The 16,678-nt window shown below is 29.5% G+C and overlaps 1 protein-coding gene across 1 annotated transcript in view; it reads right to left on the bottom strand.

Annotated features, from left to right (window-relative positions):
• Positions 1 to 6,628, bottom strand: part of LOC124363618 (transmembrane protease serine 9-like) — a 43,462-nt gene extending 36,834 nt beyond the window's left edge. Inside the window, exon 1 of the mRNA XM_046818876.1 lies at positions 6,531 to 6,628. Within this exon, the coding sequence (XP_046674832.1) occupies positions 6,531 to 6,628 (98 nt within the window). The remainder of the gene's footprint in view (positions 1 to 6,530) is intronic.
• Between the last annotated feature and the right edge of the window lie 10,050 nt (positions 6,629 to 16,678).

The raw sequence follows: 16,678 nt of genomic DNA, 5'->3' as shown, positions 1-16,678 counted from the left end.
TATACAATTTATAGTACCTTTAATAGTTAAATTATGTATTAAATACATATATATATTTGTTTGATTTAAAAATAATTCATATGTATATTTTGTTGTTGAGTACCTGTTTCACTACCTGTAGTTTAATACCTGCACGCAAGTATTAAACATTTTCTTATACTTACATTTTAGCAGTTTCGTCTTGATAATTACTCTTATTCTAATTTATTTTTATTTATATTAAAACAAATTTACAATTTTGAAGGATAATATTGTAAACATCTTAACTAAGATATGCTATGATACGTATTTATGAAAGATTTAAATAAATAATACATACACTCAAATAGCTATACTTACCATGAATGGGAATTTTTGAATGGAAGTGGTTTTGCCATTAATTATCCCAAGACTGGATTTCTCATTGTTACTGCTTACGATGTTAGCCCTAGGATGTTGCCCCTGAATTTGTAGCCCCCTTGCTAAACCTGTAAATGTAACATTGTTACTACTTATGTTGTTAGACTGAGGATATTTACCAACGAAGTGCGACGTATGTATGGATAAATTAATAATTTTAGCAACATTACAAATACTATTGAATTAAGTTTAAATTTAAATCTTTATTTTGTTAAAGTATTGTTAAAAAATAAAATGAAGAATTAAATAATTTTCTGTAATGTATTTATTGATCTATATTATTACATAAAAATATAATGGTGCCGGCTTGGCATGTTATTTAATCGCGTAAAAACCAATTGTACTGAAATTTGACATGAATTTCTTTACAGTCTCTGGTTGTCCTAGTCTTATTTCCAAATTCCTTCCTAGCTATGTCCTTTAGTCTCGAAATTTACATTTGAAAACTGGTGTTATTATTTCAAGATTCCTGTTTAATGTAATAAACAATTCTGTGTAAAAAAGTTTTTTAACAGCCCAACATGAGTTCAATTAATTTACAATTATTAATTTTTTTTTAGATTTATAGTTTTGAAATCATAAACTGCTAAACGTTCAGACTGCGAAATCGCGTGCGGATTCAAGAGCATTAGCTAGTACTGTCGTATAGATCCGGATAAAATTATAAACTTAATAATAAATGTTTAAATTTATTATTAAAGTTTGCCTTATCTTACGCGTAAGTCTGGAAAAGTGTTAATCCCTTGCACAAGAAAATACATGATATACGAGATATAAAGTATTTAATAAAATTAAACACACATTTTGTAAATTAGCACAAATTATATAGACACAATTCCAGTACTGATAACTGACCACTGTTCTACAATAAATAACAATCGCCATGGCATAAAGGAGACTGGAGTAAATCGTGTAACATTAAATTGTTGTTACTATCCAGGTTATTATTTACTTTCACGACTATAAATTAAAAGTAAACTATAATAACACTTAAATTCATTATTCATAAGGTTGTGCTGTCATAAATAAGTTTACACCAAACAGGTGATTACGTTAATAATAATATTTGTTTGCTGTAATACTTTTTTATGGGATTTTCAAAACTGTAGAGACCAGTAGGGCGTAGATCGGAGGGATATTAGAAATATAAATAGGATTCATAACATATGTTAACCATAGAAACTAATAATAGCTACGTAAAACGTTAGTATAACCAGTTTTATAGTTTTAACGTGATTGAGTAAGACACGCACGCGAGATTTTTATATGATAGTGTATTTAGAACACTTGATAGTAACTAATTATATGAAAATGTTTTTAAATGTTGATTGTGTATATTTAAATTTGCCTAAATGCAATTTTTTTAGATCATACACATAAAGTATGTGTTGTGGGTTATAAAAATGTACCTACCTTTCTAAAACAGTTACTACTATATTGTTGTACTTATCCAATAGATAGCGTGAAAATGTGCAGAGAAACAGATTGAAATATATTTGTATTATACTTTAATTATGTACTTCAGTAAGTAATTGTGTGTAATATTATCCAGAAAATGCTAAATTAAATATTGTACTAAATTTTGTTGCAAATTTATGTGACGGAATAGTACTTTATTAATAGATACCATCACTGAAGTAAAAGAAAGTGTCAGTGAACAATACATTTATTTTTACTTTGTTCATCTTACATTTGGCGTTAATCTTACTAGTCAAAACTTGTTCGGTTACTATATTATTTTCATTCATACGACATAAAGTATATAAAGGAAGTAAAATAGATTGTCTTAACTAATTACCATTCAAACTTTTAATATTTTCCACCACTCAAAAAAATGACAACACAATATTTCATACAAAATATCACTTATTTCTAACATTACTTACATAAACTGAGGAGTATCACGACAAAAGAAATAAATGTCACTTTCATTGTAGTATTTGTAGATCACTGAAGGAAAAGATATTACTTAAATCTACCAGCGGTTAGAATGTTTAAATTAAAATAAAGAAAGTTTATATATCATTAAATTATCAAGACAGTTTAAGAAAAAGTCAAGATAATCTATTTGTGTTTGATTTTCCAATAATTGTTATAATTGGAGATGACATTATTGTTTGATCCATCATAGGTACTTCAAAGACAATTTTGCCTTCACGTGATCTCATCGCTCTCTTGAGTAAAGGACAGGGAAATTTACTGGCTACAAGGAAATACATTTCCAAATATAAAATTAGTTTCTTACACGAGTGTGCAGAAGAGCCATTACACAATGACCAAATTTAGACAGCCGTAGCAAGCCTTCTAATATTTGATGTATATTGATTGAAATTATTCTTATTTTTATAATTTTAAATATTACTCAAAAGAGATCCTCTAGTTATACAACGCATGCGATTAAATTATAAACATACACGTGTTAGATAAATTATTACTTGATAATAATTTAGTATATGTTTAGTATATGCTATTTATCTTATACCATTTTTATGAAATTGTAATGACAAATTGTGTTTACTAGCATAGCTATTAAAAAAATCAAACATAAAAAATTTATGAAAATATTAAAACTCAAAATTAGTGACATTTTTACCAATTTTAATAAACGTGATGGTAATGTGTTTTGATTTTTTTTTTTTTTAATTATTATGTAAACAAGGAGTTTTATAATAACATTCATCCCACTCAGTTTACTACGTTTAAAAATTCTTACTGAACCACAAAAACCCGTCATTTCGTAATGGAAATAATATTTAGTTCACAGTGTCCACCGCCATCTTTGATCCAAATGCGGAATTTTGATGGATGATTTCGATTAAGTTTTTGAACAATTACATTAGCCGTTTGTTTAACTGTGCTTTAACAAAGTCAAGCACTTTAGCGGTTGGAAACATTTTAGTTACATATGTCTGTCTATCTACCTGCACAATATCTTGCAAACTAACTGATCTATAGACTTGACATTTTACATGAAGCTTCATATCTAGAAAGGATACATGAAGTTTGATGATTCTGTAAGTTACCTAATGGAATTTAGTGAGCGAACATTTTTACTTTGGTTTTTTTTAAATATAATTATGATATCAACGATAAAGTTGCAGGATAAACAAATCGTATTTGAGAACACATATAGCTTAACAAATAAGTTATACAGATTTTGTATGAAACCACAACAAAGCATGTCAAGTAATGCTTGTTGGGAATTCTACTACATATATTATTCATTTATCCATAAATTTATGAAATTTATAAATCAACTTACGTAGAAAGATATATTAGACAGTATTTTCATAAAAAAATTGTATTAATTTGAAAACGCAACTATCTTGGGATATTTTGTTGGATAATCGGTTTGTTAAATTTGTTATTTAGATATCATTTATAATTTTAACATATTTATAACGGAAACTTAATCAAAAACCGTTTACGACTAATGGTTCTGTCGGAAAGTATGGCCTAAATTATATGTTGCGATGCCACATTTACATTTTTGTACTGTGAGTCACGAGAAGGTAGATCCAAAATGATTATTCAAAATATCTATTATAAGAAAAATAATACTTATAACCCTACAATGATCCTTTATGATATATTTAAACCTTAATAAATAAAAAAGGCGTTGGTGTGAAAATATGTCACATACGTTTTATGTGAACAAATTATTGTAAACAATTTACTGTATTCAAAAAGGTTATTTATTTGTAATTTACTGCAGATTTTCCTGAAATAGCTAGAGACTTGAGCTCTAAATATCTTGTTAGATTTACAAATAATGAGAAATAAACTCACAAGGAATGTGCAAGGAGAATAGACGTTGACAGATCACGAGATTATTGACTCTGTCTCCTTGCTATCGTCTTCATGGGAGAGCATTGAATTAAAATAGTAACCAACATTATAGCTGAAAACAACATAAAGAGTTTAAATCGCTTTAAAATCACACCACAGACAAATTGTAAAGAGTTACGATATTTAGAAGCTAAAACATCTAAGTTTTCAAGTTCAAGTTCAAGTTCAAAATTCCTTTATTCATTGTAACATAATACAGAACACAGTTTATATTAATCATTCCTAATGCACCACGTACGGCGCGTGCGGGAATACAGTTGGCCATTTTAATTTTATTTTATGCTAATTGTATTTTAACAGCAGTCTTTAGTCACTAAATATTTCATACCTTATTTTTTAATCATAAACATAGATAATTTATCATTTAAATGTTTTCTTTTTTCAATATACCACCTGAACCATAAACAAATCAAATAACAACAAAGTAATAAATATAAGAAAAATACAACAATAACATTAAAATTAATATAAATAACAATAAAAATTCATAACAATAACAGTATAAATTCATAACAATAACAATATAAATTAACAACAATATAACAGCAAAACAGCAACAATACAATACGATAATAATAATTTAATTTGTGTGTATAAATAAACATTACATATGAACAAAGTCTAACAATTTCATTTTTACTTTATTTTTTGTCTCAAAAATAATATCATTCCACAAAATATCATAAACTTGTTATAATTGGTCGGACCCATGTTATAAAAGTGATGCCTGCTAACTTCTTTGACAAAAAACTGAATTGATATTGACATAACCTGACCTGATCAATAAACCTATTATGCTGTTTAAAACTCAAAGTTTTGTAAATATTTCTAAATGTACATAACCATTGAATATTTATATAACTATTCAAATGTCAAAATATTTGTCTCAGCGAATATATATCTTAATCTATCATAATGTTTGATAATACATATAATTCGTAAGGCGTGCCATTATTCATTACAACTGGCTTTAAAATGGTTGGGTAGGTACCTCCAAAATGTACAATTCCATATCTCAATACACTCTCAAACCAAGACATATAAATCTGCTTTAATTGATCTTATTTTAAGTATCTTTTTAAATGATATATTGTATAAGTTATTTTTCTCAATCTGTTTGATAAAATATTCACATGCTGTCTCCACTTTAAAAATTGATCAATGTAAATCCCCAGATATCTTACAAACTCAACTACCTCAATACTGGAACAAGAACAACCGTAAATACAATGATGCACGTGGCAAAACAGTTTGAAAACATTTGTAAGATTTTCTTTAATCTCACAGTAGTCAAAAAACATTATACACTCTGATTTACTGGCATTTATCAATAATTTATCGCTAATTAGCCATTGAGATATTTTTTCTAGATCACTGTTTATTTTATAATACAGTGATTGCCTATTATAGGCAGAGCATACAAGCGCTGTCATCCGCATAGGCAAACACAGATGAGTGAAGGTCAATATTCAAAGGTAATTAATTTGCTTTGTTACATTTTTTTCATACCTCTTATACTCTGACCTTAAACCCAAATTACTTCTATTGTTATTGTACATAAAAAACAATTTATTCTTTCTGTTTATTAAACAAATAAGGCGATCTGAAATCCACTCCTTTCTTTTTCTACTCTTACTATTAAGATTTTTCAAAAAACAAGCATTATTATAATAATTATTATAAATCGTATAAACATTTTGTACACACTTATTTACATTGATTTCATTGTACACCGGATTCCAGTCAGCTAAATTTAACTGTCTACAAAAAAGCTTCTGATCCAGAGCCTTAACGAACTTTAATTTATTTAATGTATTACTACTCACAAACAAAGTGAGACTGAGGGCAAAGTGATCGGTTATTTCCAATTTCACAACATTACTTTCATAGTTTAAATTTTTTGAATTTCAAATGAACAGCAAATGGTCAATACATGTTTCTCTATTATTAAAATCTCTAGTTGGTTCATTCACCAAGCTTTGAAATCTATATGATGATATTAAGTTTAAATAATCCATAGCTGAACCCCCCTCTTTCATTTAACATATTCATATCTCCTCTAATTATAGTAGGGTCGTTTGTTGTCTGTAATATATTTATAAAATCATTTTTAAATTCCTTAAATGTATATTTACAATTTCGATAAACCCCAAAAAGTGTTATACTTAAAGAATTATTGTTGACGGTAACGTTAAAATCAATATGAACTATTTCTGCAGTATAACAAGAGATGAGCCGGTGCGAGTATTGGAGGTCAGAGTCCACGTAGATAACGACACCACCTGATTGATTCTCTGTCCTTGGCTGTAGTATCATGTCGTATCCCGGTATCTCGTACTTCTTCCCCGCTCTTGATCCACACCTCCGTTAATACTACCATATTGTAAGTTGATGAAAGTCCGTAAAGATATATGCACAGTTCATCAAAGTGTCTCCGCAGACTTCGAATATTTAAATTAAAAATGTAAAATTTTCCATTTTTGACCAATATTATTATTATTTTATGGAAAAAAATACAAACAACATTAAACACTTAAAATTACTTATGACCACCTGCGATAAGTTTCTCAATTTGGTCAAGTGAAGTAACATGCACTCTTCTGTCATCCTCTGTCTGTGTCGCAAAAACCTTTCCTTCAATAGTCCAAACAAACTACCATCCATAATCCCTTAGCTTTTTCGCCTGGTAGAGTAGTTATTTGTTGAAAGGTGTCAGGTGGACATTCACATATACGTTGGTATCCGGTACGTTCGCAACAAAATCAGTCGATTAAATTCGCAGTTTCCTGCACTTTGCCAATATATATATATATATATATATATATATATATATATATATATATATATATATTTGTAGATTATCACGCACCTGCCTGTTTACAAACTGCACAATAATAGGCCTAGGACCCTTTTCACGCCTAGTTGGTATACGATGCACAGCCTGCACATCAGTGTCCGGGTTCATGTTGACACTAGCTACCTCTGCAAGTTTGTTAATAACAATATTAAGTTTCTCGTTAAGATACTTCTGGTATTCCCTCAATTTGAACGTTTTTATTCCTGTTGTACTCTTCTAGATTCTCCATCTGAATTTTATAAGAATCTAGGTCCTTTTTTAATTGTTGGTTTTCCCTCTGTAAATCAGTACAAATTTCATGTAAGTCCTTCATTTGAGTGTAACAGCTTTTTGAGTTGCTATCTATTTTGCCAGAAAAATATTCTAAGGATTTTTGAACTTCTTCTAACTGTTTATTAAACTGTTTCCGATACTCAGAAAACTGTTGCTTAATAGTGTCTTCAATTATATTGAGAAACTCTTCATGCACTTTACTAATCTGTTCCCTACTTATATTATCCTTGCCAGTATCCTTGGTTACTTTCGCTTTGCCAGTACAACTCTTGCACTTCTACGAATCCCGCCTAGACTGTCCCATACGAATCCAGGTACTTTCCAAAATATCAGCACAAATAAAATGTAAATTAGAATCACACTGGGGGTACACTTGGCATATTCATTAGGTAACGGTAGCGGATCGGCACAAATCGAACACTCACTCATACTGGATATAGGTTAGGAACACGGAGCAACTGGTAAATACAACCGTACCGCTAGACTGCCACACTTTTACACACTTTTTGCCACAGTTTTACTTGTTTAATCACGTTTAAGAAAAGAACACTGTTATACATTTATATTACTGCTAATAATCAATCATAATTAATAGACAATTTTCTTATTTGAAAAGGTTTTTTCAACATAAATGTATTTAAATTGAATGCCAAGACCTGTGAAAAATATTTTGTAATTAAACATTCCGTAAAGTAGCGAGACAATTTGATTTTTTTATAACTATTTAAATTTATGTTTAATAATTTATTATAAAATAACTTTTAATAATATTTAGAATAAGTATATAACACAAACTTTCATATGCTTTACTCGTATATATATATATATATATATATATATATATATATATATATATATATATATATATATAACTTAGTTCTAGATTTATCGTTCATATTTGTTAAGGTTATTAATATTATTTCTTATATAATAGATATTTTGAATAATCATTTTGGATCGACCTTCTCGTGACTCACAGTACAAAAATGTAAATGTGGCATTGCAACATATCATTTAGACCATACTTTCCGACAAAACCATTAGTCGTAACCGGTTTTTGATTAAGTTTCCGTTATAAAGATGTTAAAATTATAAATGATATCTAAATAATAAAATAACAAACCGATTATCCAACAAAATATCCCAAGATTGTTGCGTTTTCAAATTAATACAGTTTTTTAACACAAATACTGTCTAATATATCTTTATACGTAAGTTGATTTATAAATTTCATAAATGTATGGATAAATAATAATATATTTAGTAGAATTCCCACCAAGCATTACTTAACATGGTTTGTTGTGGTTTCATACTAAATCTGTATAACTCATATATGTGTTCTCAAATACGATTTGTTTATCTTGCAACTTTATCGCTGCTATCATAATAATATTTAAAAAACCAAAGTAAAAATATTCGCTCACTAAGTTCCATTAACTAACTTACAGAATCATATATATATATATATATATATATATATATATATATATATATATATATATATATTCTGCCGGTTTTGAATATATATATATACATATATATATATATACATATATATATATAATATATATATATATATATATATATACAGTACATTAAAAACCGGCAGAATTGAAATCGAAACGTAGTTGCCTGTAAGACACAATTATTTTAAGGATGAGAACTTTAAATAGCCATATTACTTCAAAGATGAAGATTCTTTTCACATTCCCGGTGAGCAATATAGTCTATATTATACATTCGATAAAATAAATTATAGGCTTTTGAGACCACAGTTAATTCTGTACTGTCCACTGCATAAATATTTGTCTTAAAATGTTTGCCACATAATAAAAACATAAAATTAGCGTGGCAGATCACTTTTATCAAGATATATAAGCAATATTTCATTGAATCCTTCCTCATTCAATTGGAATCAAATATCTACGAAAACAAGAAATGTTCCTAAAGAAAACTTTAGTATTCCACAGGAGTTAATAAAATATATTCTAAGCAACGTAAACATACATTCTAAATTAGATTGCATTTTAAAACATAATAATAAATAAGTATGATGAGCCTATTAAAATTCATTGCATAAAAAGTAAATCATAAGTTATAACATGTTTGGAGCAAGTTTTTGCATGTAAAGGCTCACTGAGATATACGCTATTAACTTGGTGATCCTGAGTCAAATTTAAAGTACATTTAAAGTCCTTACGGAATTCATAATTTGTACTGTTTTTATTCTTAGAACACCAGTTTATGAACATTGACATATTAGTGGTTTTAATTTTGAAGAAGAGAGATCATAGCTTTAATGCGGTGAGAAATAATTAGCTGAAAGAAAATTAGTCTTAAAAATTAATTCAAACTCAAAAATACTAATTTACTACAACTGTTTACTAGAGAAGTGTTTACAATCCCAAGTATAAACCCTGTCAAAGTATTTTGAACACTCTTATGATAGGATCTTTAATCGTTTGATTTTTGAGTTGATTTGTTTTGCCGTTCAACAAGATAAAAATAATACAGAAAACGAACGGAGTTAACTAGATGACTAAAGGATTTCTTGTGTCTAGAAACAAACTAACATTTCTTCACTCGAAGTGTATAACCTCGCAAAATGAAAATTGTAACTGATATTATACAAATTATATACATATGTGTGTGTGTGTGTGTGTGTGTGTGTGTGTGTGTGTGTGTGTGTGTGTGTGTGTGTGTGTGTGTGTGTGTGTGTGTGAATAAAAAATTTAAAAGTTCAGAAAATGCATTAAAAACTCTTTGGAAAATTAAAAATTATCTATGGAACTTTTCAAAATCAAATTACTCAAGAAACCTCATAATAGAAATTTATCAAAATTTTGTTACTTTTTTAGAATGTGCTAGAATGTTATGTAAATTCAGTTCAAATGTAATGGATTTTCAAAGTGTACTGTTTCATTAAACAAATATTTTTTAACAACTCCAAACACTATAATAAGTAATGATCTCTGTTTCGATTATACATCTTACCGACGAAGACAATGGAATGACGTGATAGGACCGTTATATCACAGCAACGCCTCTGGTAGGATCACAACCTGTCCAGTCCAATCTCAAAGAAATAATTATCTTTAAAACAACAATCCTCACCGAAATTAAATAGTAGAATTATTCTAATTCCAATTTCAAAATAACAGTCAAGTAATTATGAATATTGCATATAAATATGTATTTGATATTCTCAGTCTTAAATGTATTAGCAGTGTTCATTTATATTTTTCTCGTGTAAATATGCACAAACATTTCTTTATTTATAAAGTGTACAAACAATTTCAGATAAAAAACTAACTGAGTGTGTGATATAACTCATTGACAGTCTGTGTGACGAGTGATTGTATTGGCTGTTTATAACCACTGTGTTTATAATTGCTGATAACCAGAAATCTTTACGCAACCTCTTCCAAGTTGTACATGCTTGTCACGTCAGTTAGGACCCTTCGTGAGTTAGGACAATATCCAATAATTCCATCAAAATGAGTTTAAGGTTTCAGATTTAGTATCACTCAATTCGAATTTTAAGGAATTAGACGTAATATTCGCTATTCAAACAATTATTACGCAAACAAGAATCTTCAAATATTGAATTATTTATAAAATAAATCAGCTTCAAACTTGGAAAGATTAGATGTATTACTATAGTAACATTAAATTTAACAAAATAATTTCAATCCAGCAGCGTTTTATTAACTTTATTTTTATTACTTTTATAGTGACGGAGCTAAATTTATTATTCTAAACGTACGGCTTTCATTCATTGTGGCGAGTTAAAAGGTGACTTGAACAGTGTTGTAATTTATTTTTGGTCTTTCGTATCAATTTCAAAAAATATAAAATTTCCATGAAGGTATCAAGTTACCTGATTATAAACAGAAGTTGTTTTTACACATAAACTTTAATAAGTCAATACAAATCGTCTAAACCGTTTTAATTTATTTCTAATATAGAAAAATGAAGGGGAGGAAGTGCTTTTTAGTTCCCATTCACTCTTTCAAATTGAATTCCAAAATAAAGAAACCACATAACTTTGTTTTTAGGTTCTAATACAATGAATTTCATAAAATTATTTATTAACATTTTTTTAATTAAAAGTTACTACATTTTTATGAGTATAATTCTTAAATATAAACTTCATTACAAAAATGCAGTTAAATGAGTTCATGTGTATTTAATACGATTCTATATAAAAACATTCGATTTTAAGTTTATCTAGTATGTCTGAATTTTCGTAGCAATGATTATTACCTATTCGAAAATGCAGTGAAAGGATATTGGTGAAATGAATAGCTGATTAGAAGATTCCATAAAGACAATAATTTTGGCCTAATCGACGAACACGTGTCTTTTACTATAGAGTAATGTTAATTGGGGAAGAAAACAAACATGTCAATTAATTTTTTATTTATTCAACCACTAATTTACTGTCGGTCACTGCTCCAATGCTCCATTTGACGCAGTCGACAAATACAGGCACATCCACGTAAAGGCAGGAACACTGTATTAATCTTAGATTTTAAAGTAACCCCAAATAAAACAATCACATGAGCTCAAATCGGGAGAACGATAAGAATGACATCAGGAAACTGAAACTGTGCTTGCAGGATTTGGCTTGATCGACGGAAACCAAAAGGTTTCCGTATCATTTTCCTTAACATAAACTTCAACTTTAGGGAGTGCATAATTCTCCAACATTTCACACAAGCCGTTGCACCCTCAGAATAAAAGAGGGAAGGGCCAATAATGCCTATGGTGATCTCAGCGCACCAAACTGTCACATTTGGTGAAGGAAATTTTCTCAGATCCTTATATATTTTATTCATAGGTGATTTTGCTTTTATTCCGGTCAAGAATATACACACACAAACGCGCTCGAGCGCACACGCGCACACACACATATGGTAATGGTCTACAAGGAATGTTTACCATAAGCTTAGCTCAAGATAGGCCATAATTAAAAAGGGTTTCTTTAGCAGAGATACAGGGAAAAACCTGATATAAGTTATTATAATAGAACATTTTTTTAGGTAAGGCTTCAGACCTCATTTGTTGTATAACTTACATTACACTTAATAGCAATGTACATCTTGATTTATGCTTATGTTAAAATATTTTGCCGAACTCTTTTTAGACCATCCTCTATTCGATGTGAAGTTTCACTAACTACCTTAAATATATTTTATAAGCCCAGTGTTCATTTACTTTCACAATTCGACAAGAAGACAAGAATATTAAACCATATACAACAGAACCTTCCTTAAAATTGTTTCTATTTTTAAGCCAGCATATTTTTTGAGACTTTAAGGATGAATTTTCAGCATTGTACTTTACTAAGAAATTCCGTTACTTTGATGTACTACTCGACCCGTGCTTTATTTATGATTTCCTTCCGACTCCTTGCGGGCCATACCATGTAGATATGTGTATTCTTGATTGGGGAAGGCAAACTCAGCAGTACGGTAAAAAGTGTAATGTATCCGAATAGCAATCCATGGTCGTACATGCGCAACTACTGAAATAAGAACTAATAAACATTCTTTGAAATTTGTATGTCTTTATCATGGCCACTTGATTAAAAATAATAAATGTATACATAATTTAGATTGAAAACATCATAGGGATTCATCATATTGTATTTTAAATACTTTACCTAAGAATGCCCTTGGAATAAAAAATATATTGCGAAGAGGCGGTTGACTGCTAGTAACCTGTAATTCAAAATTGTATTTACATCAATTAAACTGTATAAAACAACTTCAATAACATTCAGAAAAAGAAATGCTGCAAGTTTTATTAGATATTTATGATTCTCACCAGTACCATAAAACCATTATCGCTAACATGAGCCAACCTGTCCTGAACGAAGGACTACCGAAATATCACAATACTCTGCTGCAATCTGTGTAACAGATGACAAACCCACTCTATATTCCGAGTATAAGATTCTATCATAAGGATGGAGGTCTACAGAACATTGTTTACTAGAGTATGCACCGACCCCACACGTTACATTTTAATATGACCACTTGGAGACACTGCATGGTATGTTTTATACCAACTGGAGGGTGTAGGAAGATTAAAGCTCTAATATTTAAAAATATTTTATACCGACATGCAGTTGGAAAATACTTTCCAATAGATAACTTCAAACCTTACTTACATTAAAACATAAAACCAGTATTTAATACTTTTATTATTTTGTGAGGCCTTTCCATATGTGTCTTTTGTGATGTGTCTGAAGAAGAGATCCTTGATATCGAGGGGCCTCACAAAATAATAAAAGTAGATTAAATATTGGTTTTATGTTTTAATGTAAGTAAGTTATCAGTACCAATATAAGCTTCATCTACAACTTTAAACCTGCACTATTACATTGTCATTGAAGGATTAAAGCTGAAATTACAAACAAAATTACTGAAATTTATTTACAATTATCAAAACCTGCTTCCGGTATATCCATGTCATAAGTGAGTGCTTAAAATGCCAGATTTAGCATAAAGCATGTGAAAGCTGGGCATATTATATTATTTCCTTTTTATTTACTGGTACTGACGAAACATAACGTAGAATTATCAGGATTCAACGCCTAAGATCATTAATTCTCGAAATGTTCATTTACAGCCAATAGCCATTAATAATAAGTAGTAGACATCAACCGTATGAAGCAAATAAAAATAAATCTGACTTAGTAGTTAGTGTTATTCATTCCAAAATAAACTCTTCATTCGATTAATAAAAAAAACAAAGTCTTTTAAGTTATTTGACATATGTATTGAAGAGTTTACAGTAGTTAGAAGTGGATTACCAACCCACAAACTCATTTTAGATATTGTAGTAAATGTAAATTTTTCGAAGACTTTGAATATTGCAAGTGAATAATAAATAAAGTGTCAATTCCTTTTAAAAAAATTTTTGAACAATTTTGCATTTAATGATAAGTAACTGGGAGTAAAGTATATTTGATTAAGTATGATGAACCTCTATAATAATTTTAAATCTGAACTAGATATGTTGATAGCTCGTACTTCCGTTTTCACTGCTAAGACGTTAAAAGTAATAAAAGCGACTCTTATTAGGGGGAGTGAAGGAGCAGTGCTTGTTTCGATAAGTTTTGTTATACACACGCAGTAGTATAGTTTTCCTTTTTCCCAAGATCAAAAACATAACAGTATGTGATTCTGGACATTGTAATCTACTTCCTGTCTGATGTACTTTTGATACTGTAGTAGCGCTTGCATTGTTGCCCTGACCAAGAAAATGTATACTTATACGTCTGAAACCTCTTCTTCGTCAAAAACTGTATACTTATATTCAACATAACCTTGTTTCGGCCTAAGGTACTTCCGCCGCTTCCTTAGCGTTTGTCGATAAAAGAAGTAGGTTTGAAAAATCTACTACGGGTAACACTGAGTTTACGGATGAACTGTTGGCCCAATTAAGAAAATATACACTAAGTTAGGTCAAATTATATTTTTCGGTCAAGATTTGATTACTTCCGGCTATTAAATACATTTCCGGTTCAAAGTATTTCGGGTAACGGTTGTATGTCAAGGGCATAATACAAATGTTTGTCAATATCACATTTGTAGGACAGTGGGAGTAGAAAAATGAAATATACAGTTCTTTGCAACGCCATCTCATCTGTACAGTTATTCATTGTATTTTATATAATACTTTTCTCGACCCTGTTACTTGTTACTGGGTAATTTATTTTACATCCGATTTTTTTGAACTAATTTCTTGGCGTATTTACAACTTAATTTGCACACGTATTATTTTTTTCGGGAACTTTGTAGCTAACGGTCCAGCTGCCGAACTACACCTCGCGAGCTATGTCTGCTAGTTTAATTTTGAGTATCTGAGTGTGATATTAAGGATAAGTGCAACTTCGAGTGCTTCTAGAATTCATGTTTTGGACTTCTAGTCTACTTCTAGCCCAAGCATGTGAGTCGATATCAACGTGAACTATATCGAGGTTAAGACGTCAACGTAACCTGCCGGATAAAAGCTCGTTTAATTTTTATAAAAAGGACGGTAAAATATTGGTTTTGAATTAAGTTCGACGTTAAAATTGGAGATGGAAGATTTATAATGGATCCTATGTTCATATGTAAAAGGTAAGACGGTTTATATGTATTTTGTGTTTCATCAGTTTTTCGTTTAATTATATTGTATAATTAGCGATATTCAAGATTGTAGGTGTTTGAGATAACAGGCTTAACTAGTTCTAAATTTAGAGTAGCATTCTTATTTCTAAAGACAAGGATACATTATGTTTACCATATACCTTACATGCGTTATCAATTAACCATTCATTGGAGCTCATTAGAAAGGCTGCGTGTCTCTGTCCAAACTTCTTTTATTTCGCACATCTCGTAAACGCAATCATCTATAGATTTGAATTTTTTTATGACGCTTTAAAAAAAAATATATATATATATATATATATATATATATATATATATATAGAGAGAGAGAGAGAGAGAGAGAGAGAGAGAGAGAGAGAGAGAGAGACAACACTCAGGTCGTCGATGAAGGAAAATGCCACTCTACGGGAAAAGTATTTTTCATTGGTTTTATGAGTCATTTATTCATAGAGTAAGTAAATAAAATAATGGCGTTGAAATTCTACGATAATATTTAATGTAAAGATTTGATTTCAGCACACTCATGCATTGGAGTGTACACTCTAGCTCACTGGAAATTTTTTAAGCTATCACGTCAACTGTCGAAGACTATTTACAATTTGAAAAATAAGGTAAAGCACAATATTTAAAACCTGGACACAGGCGCCGTGACGTCAGCCAGTAATCCTCATAACTGATATATTCACAGGCCTTGGAGAGCCACGGGTGGTCCTCATTTTGACTTCAACAATTATATTGCTTTATTTTTATTAATATTGCTAGACTTAAAAAAATAATATGTATGTTTACCTCCAATATATATAAAAAGTTTCTGATTAACAGTAAAACCAATATAAATACCACAACTTTGCAAGGAAAAAAATCTTTAAACGTTTTCAGGCCATTTCTAAAAATAATTGTGTATGTAATACATTTTAAAATAATGTACACTTTTACTCTGTCACATTGGCAAATAAGCCATTTGTACGAATCTGAGTTGTGAATATTTGATAAGAGATTTAAATTATTTTATTGATATTTCTTATTTTTATCCATTTCCATAATTATTTTCTTGGACGACAAAGCTATTTTGATGTATAAAAAAACTGGCCTTATTCTGGCACATGGAAAAGGCTTGCGGTGGAATGTGGAAGGA

The sequence above is a fragment of the Homalodisca vitripennis genome, chromosome 5, assembly GCF_021130785.1.
Source record: "Homalodisca vitripennis isolate AUS2020 chromosome 5, UT_GWSS_2.1, whole genome shotgun sequence".
NCBI lineage: Eukaryota > Metazoa > Arthropoda > Insecta > Hemiptera > Cicadellidae > Homalodisca > Homalodisca vitripennis.
The sequence above is the reverse complement of the archived record's forward strand: the minus strand, read 5'-3'. Positions and strand labels throughout refer to the sequence as shown.